This window comes from Trachymyrmex cornetzi, unplaced genomic scaffold (assembly GCF_001594075.2).
Source record: "Trachymyrmex cornetzi isolate Tcor2-1 unplaced genomic scaffold, Tcor1.1 scaffold15, whole genome shotgun sequence".
NCBI classification, from domain to species: domain Eukaryota; kingdom Metazoa; phylum Arthropoda; class Insecta; order Hymenoptera; family Formicidae; genus Trachymyrmex; species Trachymyrmex cornetzi.
Window position 1 is genome coordinate 1,360,289 of NW_017296091.1, and position 11,650 is coordinate 1,371,938.

The 11,650-nt window shown below is 34.8% G+C and overlaps 1 protein-coding gene across 5 annotated transcripts in view; it reads left to right on the forward strand.

Annotated features, from left to right (window-relative positions):
- Positions 1–8,441, forward strand: part of LOC108758026 (membrane-associated guanylate kinase, WW and PDZ domain-containing protein 1) — a 12,095-nt gene extending 3,654 nt beyond the window's left edge. Inside the window, exons 2-12 of one of the 5 annotated variants that reach the window (XM_018502741.1) lie at positions 491–497; positions 1,360–1,437; positions 1,510–1,729; positions 1,838–2,241; positions 2,325–2,513; positions 2,595–3,723; positions 4,103–4,238; positions 4,340–4,882; positions 5,023–5,193; positions 5,702–5,836; positions 7,105–8,441. In XM_018502741.1, the coding sequence (XP_018358243.1) occupies positions 1,389–1,437; positions 1,510–1,729; positions 1,838–2,241; positions 2,325–2,513; positions 2,595–3,723; positions 4,103–4,238; positions 4,340–4,882; positions 5,023–5,193; positions 5,702–5,836; positions 7,105–7,269 (3,141 nt within the window). In that variant the 5' untranslated portion in view covers positions 491–497; positions 1,360–1,388 and the 3' untranslated portion in view covers positions 7,270–8,441. Of the gene's footprint in view, positions 1–490; positions 498–1,254; positions 1,283–1,323; positions 1,438–1,509; positions 1,730–1,837; positions 2,242–2,324; positions 2,514–2,594; positions 3,724–4,102; positions 4,239–4,339; positions 4,883–5,022; positions 5,194–5,701; positions 5,837–7,104 lie in introns of those variants that run through there. The other 4 variants (XM_018502742.1, XM_018502740.1, XM_018502743.1 and 1 more) reach the window with 4 other exon arrangements.
- Positions 8,442–11,650: the final 3,209 nt, after the last annotated feature.

Below are 11,650 nucleotides of genomic sequence, written 5' to 3' on the forward strand. Positions count from 1 at the left end.
CTGGCGTTCCTTTCCTCGCTTTATGTAATTGCGCCCCGTCCCGCGGACACCTGTCCGTCTGAGAACGCGTGCGGCGATCGGTCGGAGCGGCGTCAAGTTGGGCCCCAAAGATCACGAGCACGTGATCGAATCCGCCGGAATCCGCGCGGATCGGAGCAGATCGAAAATACGTGTCGCCCACGACCGCGCCTTCCGCCTTTTGTATTTTCTTCGGATTTTTTTTTTCCGTTTCTTTTTGCTTCCCTTCCGTTGCGGAACCTAGCTGGAGTGTACGTTGATCTCGTTTTCAATGTGGCTCAATGAGGCGCTCTTTTATCGAAGGTGCGATTGCTGAAACGGTTATGGGACGCTGTAACGGTTGCGGAGATTAAGGCTGGATTAAGATCGTTCTACTTTCTACATATCTTCCTTGCTTGTGCATGCCGTTTTCGAAATGTTATCAAAGCCGGCGAGCACCCCGACGTTATCGTCGAGGAGAAAGAGAGAAGAGACCCACCGTCCGTGACGCGTGCAACGTGATACGTGACGCGTGTTGCATGCTGCTGTGCTTCGTGTAGAGACGAGTCTTAATTACGATACAGTCTAGAGACCATTCTGTGCATATTTCGTCGTATGTGATAGAACGTAGCGATACAATTCTCTGTGTGTACGTGTGTTTCGATTGACGCTCTCTTCCTTCGGAACGGCAATCTTAAGGCTCCAGTGAATTGCTTTAATTATGAGGTTGAACCTTCGACCGTATATACTTAATGCGAGACGATGTTCATCCATCATTCCATCGTTGTACATTGTCTACAATATGGTCTTTGTGTAAATGATCGAAGGTTTCAACAACGTATTTGATGTGATAATTCATAAACTTTTTTCTATATTCTACTTTCAAAGAAAATTCCATGGGAGTTAATTTAGTTTTCCGGTATATGTAGATATATTAAATTTTATTTAATTAAGTTTACTTTTCTATATATTCTATTTCTCTATATTTTAAGGAAACTTTCACAAGAATTGTTAATTTATTTTTCCGGTATATGTATTAAACTTTCTTTAGTTATATTTATTTGTCTATATTCTATTATTATGTTTGTTTCTCTATATTCTAAAGAAAATTTCACGGGAATTGTTAATTTAGTTTTCTAGCATGTATATTAAGCTTTATCTATGTTTATATTTTGAGCTATATTTATAAGCTGTGTTTAGCTTTCTTTGGAGTTTCCCCCAATTGTTGGAATTTGTATTCAACTTCTCCTTAAGATTATGTTAACGTCAATTTAGCTTAGATTTAGTAAGTTACATTTGTAAATTATGGTTTGGTGTTTAATTAATAAAATTATCTCACGACAGTTACATTCCTCTTATCAGGCTTTTGAGACGAACGTAACGACTCTGAGATGGCCGCGAAAACGGACGACACGGCGTCTATCGACAATCCCAACGATGGTAATTATTTATTGTCTTCGGATATACCGAAATAATTTTTTGCAAAGTTAACGCGCGTGTCTTATGTTAAAGGAGAGAGTCTAGACAAAGAGATATTAATAATTGGTGGAAACGATGGAGGAAGGATTCCACCGACGTATCTGTACAATACGGGATCAGAGCAGAGCACAGGAATTTCGGATCAAGAACAAGCCGCTCGAAATCGCCCTCCAGCCACGGAGGATCAATTAGGTCCATTACCATCTAATTGGGAGAAGGCGTACACGGACACGGGAGAAGTTTATTTCATAGAGTACGTATGCCTTCACTAATGAGATTTTAATACCCGTTTCTATTAACGTAGTATAATTTTAATCTTGGTTTAACTTCATCTTCTACATATTTATGAATTATATTACAGCCACAATACGGGCACGTCTCACTGGCTGGACCCGCGTCTGTCGAAATTTCAAAAAAGATCTTTGGAAGAATGCCTTGACGATGAGTTACCCTACGGTTGGGAGAAAATCGACGATACTCTGTACGGAACGTACTTCATCGATCACGTGAATCGTAGGACCCAATATGAAAATCCGGTGTTGCAAGCGAAAAGAGCGCAACAGAACATGCTGGAGAGGAAGAGTCCTAACTTCACCAGAAATCCCGACAAACTGAAGGGTCAGAGGATACGAACTACCTTAATAAAGAGTTCACGGGGCCTGGGATTCACCATTGTCGGTGGTGACGATACCGTGGAAGAATTCCTCCAAATTAAAAGCGTCGTGCCAAATGGTCCAGCATGGCTGGATGGGAAGCTACAAACCGGTAATTTCCAGATACCGCTAATTCTCAAGTGTGTAATTCATTTCCGTTTCCGCATCTGTCCGCACAATTGTATTTCTTTTTAGGGGACGTGTTAGTATATGTTAATGATACCTGCGTGTTGGGATTCACGCATAATGAGATGGTAAATGTATTCAAGTCAATTGGTAGCGGCGAGACGGTATCTTTGGAAGTGTGTCGAGGTTACCCATTGCCTTTCGATCCTAATGATCCTAATACAGAAGTTGTGACCACAATCGCCGTCAACGCGCCAGGTAAAGCAAATCCTAATGATACTTAATATATACCGATGCTTTTATCTGAGAGGATTAGAATTATAGATTTGTTTTCAACAGAAGATCCCGCAATGTACATGGATTTGAATTCGTCTCTCCCAGACAACGGACGTTTCAATTTTCTCGATTCCACGTTCTTGCCAGTGCATAGTCTGCAAAACGGTGAGAATCTCGCCACGACGTCCGTCAATTCAATGCCCGATCTCTGTATCTCGGACAAAATCAACACGATAAAAAGACCGAGCAGCACGGATATTTTGCTGTCGGAAAGCAGCGATCTGAACGATTGTAAGGATCCGTCGGTGTCTTCCAAGCCAGAGTTTCTGAGCATCGCTATTGTAAAGGGAGCTATGGGATTTGGGTTTACGATAGCGGATTCTGCTCACGGTCAGAAAGTCAAGAAGATTCTGGATCGTCAGCGTTGTAAGAATTTAATGGAGGGCGATATTCTGGTCAACATAAACGACATCAACGTCAGAAACATGTGCCACTCGGAGGTGGTGCAAGTGTTGAAAGATTGCCCGCGCAGCGAGGAGGCGTTGATACATGTTCAGCGAACGACAACAAAGTCGAAAGAGAAAAAGGAGAAGAACGCGCAAGACTTTTTCAGAAGTAAAACGCCCACCGCAGATATCTACAGCACTCAGTCGAAAACGATAATACCCAGCAGACCGAAAACACCGTTGATCGACACAAGAAATCGTCCCAAGTCGCCAATCAGCGCGAACAGGCCGAACTGGAACGAAGTGCAAGGCGAAAACGAATTGAATCCGCTGGATAATCATTACAAGTACTCCGACTATTCACACGGGATGTACTACTCGGATCCGTACAAAGCTAACATCACAGGGAACCTGGCGGACAATTTCGCGGCGATGAATCTCGACGAAGATTCCATCAGGAACGTTCCGAAGCGTGACTGGGTGGCAAACGACAAGTTGAATATTAATAACGACATGTATTCTATCGATATCTCGCATCATAATAATATGCTCAAGCAGAACGGATACATGCACTCCGACTACTACAAGGACGTTTATCCAGTTCAATCGCATTCCCAGTACAATGAGGATTACAATATGTATTCCATTGGACAGGAGCAGAATGTTGACACTGGCGAGATCTGGGATAAGCGGAAAGAGACCACCAGCTTCGAGCACGAACAACCACATTCCAGTTCTATATCTCGGTATGTATATCGTTCCGTCATTCTTATTAAAAGAGCTAAAATTTTAAAGAATTTGATCGTTTTTGTTTTCTTAAGCTTTCAAATTAATACTATAATTATTAGATAGATAAAACATGTTTAAAAATTGTTGAATATCATTTATAAATTATATATGTATAATCGGTTACTAAAAGGTCGCAACACTTTTTCTTCGATGGGTTTCGGAACGCAGCTTGCTCTCCGAGTGATTGGTTCATGTATCAATAAATAAGAACCAATCGCTCGGTGAGCAAGCTGCATTCCAAAACTCTTCGAAAAAAAGGGTTGCAACGTTTTAGTAACCGACTGTATACAAAAAGTTAAAAAATATTGAAATAAAATCATTTGATATTAATTCAAGATATCCTCAATACACGAACGAATTGGTTTGTCCAATGGTACCCGATATAGAATGGATAGAAACTTTAGTGACTTTAGTGAGACAAGATACAGGATTTGGATTTAGAATAGTGGGTGGTACGGAAGAAGGATCTCAGGTTGGTTTTAATGATCCGTGTTAATGTTACTCTCATGTGTTGCAAAATCGAGTATAGTCATGTTTAATAAAAACGGAAAATATTAAAAATATTACGGTTAGCAGGTTTCGGTCGGTCATATTGTTCCTGGTGGAGCGGCCGATCTTGATAACAGACTTAGTACTGGCGATCTGATTATGTCTGTTGATGGAGAGAGCGTTATGAATTCTTCGCATCATCATGTAGTGCAACTAATGATAGCGGCAGCGCAAAATGGCCGAGTGACTCTGGGAATACGACGTCGAATCAATACACAGGAACATCTTCAAGAGAATCTCCAGTCATCTTACGGTCGACAGATGAATCTTCAATATCCGTATGATGTTAGTGTCACTCGAATGGAAAACGAAGGGTTTGGTTTTGTGATAATCTCCTCCGTCAATAAAGCCGGCTCCACGATCGGCAGGATAATCGAAGGCTCGCCTGCTGAAAGATGCGGAAGATTGAACGTTGGAGATCATATTCTCGCTGTCAATCATATAGATATCACGAACGTTTGCCACAAAGATATCGTAAATTTAATTAAAGATTCTGGTTATTCCGTTACATTGACTATCGGATATCCATTAGACGATTGCTGCAGCAATACATCTCTTTCTCAAAAGGTATAGACTTCCTTAAAAAAATTTTCTAATTTAATGATCTAAATTTAGCAATATACTGCTTTAAGTGTATTTTCTTTTTTTTTTACTTATTATCTATACTAGTTATAGAGCAATTAAATTTTTGAATTTTTTTTATTTAGGACGAGCCTACAGGAGACGGAGATGGAGGTCAATACCATGCTGTAGAATTAACTCGGGGCACTCGAGGTTTTGGCTTCAGCATACGTGGTGGCCGTGAATTTCAAAACATGCCATTATTTGTCTTGCAAATCGCAGATAATGGTCCAGCGTCTATTGACAACCGACTTAGAGTGAGTAAAATTTAATATATTTCCATTTAATTGAATAAATCTAATTGGCTGTTACAAGTTAAACAAACAATAAGTGATATCAGACCGATGAATAATATAATAAATAAAGAAAATTTCTTATTCAGTCTGAGTTTAATGCTCAATATTTATTTATGTATAAATTCATGTATATATTACATATTCAATTTTGTAAATTGCGCGTCAATTTCATTTTTGAAACGTAATCTTAAACTGAAACTCTTTAGGATAGTGATATTGTAAATTAAATCAAATTTAATTGATATTGATATTAATAAGCGTCTTAAAACATTGTAAAGAATTAAAACAAGATTGAAATTTTTATCGTATGTAAATCCACGTTCTAGGTTTATATTTGTTCGTAAAATTTAATCTTTAATTGGATGTCAATTTAAATTATATGTTAGTAATACAATGCACTTAAAATTATGAATACATATATCTATGTAATGTGCAATATATGTATGCAAATGTTTTGTATTATTTCTAGATTGGCGATCAGATAATCGAAATAAACGGTATTAATACCAAAAATATGACGCATACAGAAGCGATTGAAATTATACGTAACGGTGGACCATCTGTCCGTCTGTTAGTACGACGTGGCTGCCAGATGCCTTCAGTGGTAGGTGCTCCTCCACATCTCTACGATATGAACATATAGAATTAACCTTTGATAATAACATATTAATCTTAACTTCATGACATTTTCTCCTACTTTTGACGATACTAATGCTAACATTAGCACTGTATATTTCTTTGACGATCTGGAAAACAAAGCTTTTCAGGGTATATAACATTAGGTATTATGCTAAGTGAAGAAGATGAAAGACAATACAAGAAAAAAAGAATCTCAAATAGACGTAATAATTCGCTATTATAATGGGGATTATAATGGTAATATAGATACACTGTTAAAAAACAGAAATTTGCTTCCGTTACATGTAATGTCTGTATGTACTTTAGGTTCATTAAAAATATTTAATGTTGTCGATGAAAATGAAGTTATAAGTAACTTAAATTTAACGTTTATTTACATTAAATTTCATGTAAATCTATATTAAATTTTATGAAAAGTACGCTAAATTTCATGTACATGTACACAAATATACTTTTTAGCTGCAGATACATAAAATTTAATTTAGTGTCATAAAATTGAATTTAATTTATGTAACTTAATAGTACATTAAATTTCATGACATTTTTAACAGTGTATGAGAAAAAAATGTGTGGTATTGTACAATTCTTTACAAAGTCTTATGTGATTCTAAAACAAGAACAAAAAATTTGTATCATCTATAAAAATTATACATATATAATTGATTTTTGCAACTGCATTGCGTATACTTTACCTTTTTAGGACATTTTGATGACGCGTTTACATAATTTAAATAATTACTAAACTGTGCACCACAAATTTACTATTATTATGATAAATGTTTATATTTGCCTTTAAAAATAGCGCTGAGCTAAATTCAACACTAAATGTGATCAATTTGCGATATTGAATGATACACAGTGATAAAAAAATTTCTATCGTAATTATGCTTATAGGTGTATTATACATATAATAGTGTTCTCTAAACAGAGAACAAATACTCGAGAGGGAACACACAGATGACTTTTTTTCTTGCAGCTATCATTACGCAGCTTGCGAAGGTTTTAATATAAGAACAATTGTACTTGCTCATCCTAACAAAATTAGGCTGGTGCTAACCTAATTTCTTTTAATTGATCTAATCACAGAGTAAACGTAATTCATCCTAACACGTGTGATAGCTTTGAAAGTATATGTGCCTTGTTGCGCGTGTTCCGTATTTAATGAGATTATTAAGTAAATATACTGCAGCCTTCTCGAAAGTAATTGTAAACCTTGATTGAAATTCATTATAGAGTAATCTCACAATCGACCAAATAAGTATTCGGCCGAACCACGAGGGCACCCCGTGCAGGCATTTATCGAAATTACCCAAGAGGGGTATGCCCCGCAAAAAACGTCAAAAAGTTCGATTTTCCATTTCATTGAACTGCTGCTCATCCAAAAACAGATATTTGTAATAGGCGCTTTCAACGAGACGCTTTTTCACACTTTTCAGATGATATGAGATATAAGCTAAGATTTCATAAGATCAAGATTTGCTTTTTTTTTACGGATAGAGCAATTTTCACGGCATTTATGAAATGCGTTTAATCGTAGACTTCCTGTTTCCTCTTTTTTACTTTTTAACGAAAGCAAATTGTTAATTTATACAAATAGCGAATAAAATGTGTGAATCATAAATAACTTATAGTAACATATGTGAAAGTACATATGTAGAAAATAGCGCGATATAATGCGTCACAAGAGTGTAAAATTACAGACTATCTATCTGCTGACGCAAGCAGTATCGATACATACAAAGAATCTCAGAATTCGATATCTTATATCACGTAGAGATGATACAGAGACAGCTGTATATTCATACGCTGTAAAGTGATATTGTAGACTGGCGAATATATTATTATAAATTTATTATTCTTCTGCTCTTCTCAATAACGTTTCAAAGATGTAGACTTTTAAAATTTAGATTCCTATCATATATAGACACCACTTTGTAAATCTTTTTTAGATAGCGACATAATTGTGGCCTTGACGATAAAGTGTTACGCCTTTTGATAAAAGCACATAAAGAGATCTCGCGTAAGAGAGGTAGTAATTGTTTAATTGTTCTCACGCGCGACTCTATCATTTCGGATTATTATAAAAATTTGAAAATTCTATCGATGTCTTGTCTCCCCCTTTTTTCCTAAGTATTTATTATCACTTATATGAAATGTATATGTATGTCAGAGTAATTATATATAAAATTAAGGGCTTGTACAACCAAAGAAGTAAATGCACTTATCAGCCATTTTATTTTGCGATTGAGTGGTGGAAGATCAATATGATAGAATTTATTATTATAATTAATCGAATCTCTTTTTTTGGGCGACAATTCTTACGCCCGCAATTAATACGATATTTCTATTCATGTATCATGCATAGCGAAATTATGATGGAGAACGAATCAGACGGAAGTTTTTTCTTCTTCACTCTTCCTGTCTTTTTTTATGTTTATGAAAGTTACATGTTTAAAAGAGTAACGTATATATTTTTTTACTTGTAAAATAGTGAGAGATGGCAGATGTTCGGCACGATTAATGAGAAAAAAAAATAAACTAGATTGTATTTTTAGATCTCAGGATTGACGTGTAAGAAAGAATGTATATATACATATATATATATATATATTTTATATACATATTACATATAATTTTTAATGTAATGTGTATATATATATTAAAAATATATATATGTATGTTTTACTTATTACATGTGTATGCTTAACGAAGAACTCGTATAAGCGATAAACAGCAGCAAACGCATTTAATCGGATCACATAGTATCCATTTTATAATCGTCGCGTTTATTTTTTATAATTATATATATATAAAGAATTTGTATATTGTATAGGATATACCGTAAGTTTAGTGTAAATGTATATACTTGTTTTTCGAAGATAAAAAGGATAATGTTGATAATTTATAAGGCTATTGTAAGAAGCAATAATGCATCAATCGTTCTCTAATCGACTCACTCGTCGAGAATTCCGAGTCTTTACTACTCGTTCTGCCTTTTCTCTTGCCAAAGTTCCAGTTACATATTTTTTTTTAACGCGACTATTTCCTCGAGACAATTGTGGCGAATGATTTAGAATCTAGTTGGAAAAAAAAATACCGGAATGTTCCGTCTCATTTCCATGAATGTTAAATCGCGTCTCGAGTAGTAAAGACAGCACTCGATCATGAAATCTTAAACCGCACGCACGAAAAATATTTTGTATTCGAGCGATATACACCAATTTTAACTGGATCGAACAGTTATTTTATACGAGCTTCGTATATTTATTGTAATTCAGATGTAAACCGAATTCTGTATATGTCCGTTATTATGTCTCAAGTAATCGTCGTTGAATAATCCGAGGTAAAAAGCTGATATTGTTGCTAAGGATATAATGTACTATCGATATATATTGTTGTTGAGATATACTGAGATAATAAATACTGCATTGAAAAAAATTTGGAATGTTACTTGGATTCTTGGAGATCGTCTTATTTCATCTCTTTTTCTCTCTCTTTATTTCTCATTAAAAGACTTATTAGAATTAGATCAAGAACTAAATATTTATCATTAAATTTACAGCGAAGAACAGCATATGCATTGATGAAAATGCAGATAGCATAATGCAAAATATTGTCGTGAGATATTGTCAATTACATATAGACGATTAGTTCTACGAATACTAAAAAGACTTAGTTATCGTTAATCAGCTATTTATTATCACTATATAGATGTCAAGAAATAATAAGTTGTACTGATAATTACTTGAAACTGACGGTATCAGTATGTGTAAATTCTAATCTATTTTATTCTAAGTAGACATCTAAGGTAGATAAGATAAAAAAAACAAAAACAAAAAATCATTAATATTGGAAATAAACCTAACAAAAGTGTCTGTTACATTTTTGTTATTCCAAATTACTAGCGATAGAACTAAATACTCACATTGTACATTTGGAATTAAGTTAACAAGTAAATAATTAAAGTAATCCCCTCTTTCCTCTTTCTCTCATTAATTCTAAAAAAAAATAATTTTAAAAATGAAAAAAAATGTCCGCGCTTCTTCGACCCGTCGCCCTTTAAATATGGCGTCGTCGTGAAGCAGAGGAGCTTTTCCATTTTCACGAAGTAATCATTAGCGATCGTCCGTTTACGCTTGTCGGTCAAACTGGTTAGCCTACAGCCTCACTGGATGTTTCCGCATTCCAAGATCGGCGTACTTTCCGAGGACGTGTAAAAGGTGGGTAAGGTTATCGATCCTTATCAGCGTATTCATTCAGGATTGGCGGTTTCCTGAAATCCGCGTGTCCGATCTTTCCAATTAATCGTGATCGGGGAGACCAATTACGGCCAACGCGACGATTAGCGACATCGTCACGTCAAACAACCGTGGCACTCACTTTTCTCGAAACCTTAGCGCACACGTCACCGATCGTCGTCGATTTCCACGTAAATTCAGAATCGGTCGCGATTTCTCTTTGCGCTAATTCTAATAAATTTAATCACATCATTATGTGTGCATGCGAATGATCGCTGACGTCGTTCGAATCGAATGATAAAAAATGTAATAACATAAAAAAACTCTCACATAAATAACGTAATAAATCGATAAATAAAAAAAATATATTAACTCTTGTTTAGGAAAGCCTTCATTTGATCGACGATTTATTCGATCTTATCCGGTAGTATCTATAAGCTGTTTTGTTATCTATTAACGCGAATAGAATATCTTTTTTAAACAAATTTAAACTAAATTGCATCTCCAAAGTTTGAAAAACCTGAAATTTTTTGGGAAATATTCGAAGAATTCTGGAAAGTTTCTTGGAATTCAAACCTGTTGTGTTTACGTTAATAAAACGTTAATCATCGTCAGCATCAGGTGTCCGTTATCCACTGTTTGTTCTGTTTATTCTTTGCTCTTGGATATTGTTGTAAGTATCAAAATCAATATCTTCATAAGTAACAGTGACAAGAAAAACAATAGGACATTAGGAGACATAAATCTCCTCTTAATCTCCGAAAGATTCGCATTGCCATTTCTCTCAATCTCTTCCTATATTTCTTTGGTTTCCTCTTAAAATAAACATAAAGCTGATTACCACAAAAAGTTAATTAATACTTAATAAAGTTGATGATACATTTCGAGTTTTGTTTAACTTTATTAATAGTACTTTTGTTGCATTTATATTTTTTTCTTGAGAAAACATCGAAGTTCGAATTACATTTCTTCTTTCAATTAACTTTAATCTCGGATTATTTTATTTTTTATTTTTTTCTAATTCTTAGAGTTAAAAAAAGATAAAAGGTAAGTAAACCAAGTAAATTAATCTAGATCCGGTTCCACCAACGTAAGATTAATTTTAATCTCGATCCGATTTACTTATTTAAATTCGAAAAAAGTAAGTTAAATTAGAAAACAGTAAGTTAAATCGATATTAAAGTTAATCTCATATTAGTAGAACTAAGCCTACACTAATCTACACTAATCTTTTAACTTACTTTTTATCTTTCTCTAGTTCTAAGATTTCGAAAGCATAAAAAGTAGAGAGAGAGAGAGAGAGAGAGAGAGAGAGAGAGAGAGAGAGAGAGAGAGAGAGAGATAAACATAAATTCATGACGATTTTTACCAAACTCTGATTAACTTAAAAAAATTTAAGTTATAATTAAAAAGCTAAGATAAAGGGCTACGAGTTAAGCAAGGTTTTTAATACTAAAATATCAAACAATAAACAACATTAAGAATAACTCGATTAGAGTTATTGATTTATGTTTTATAATTACATCATTATTTATTGTTTG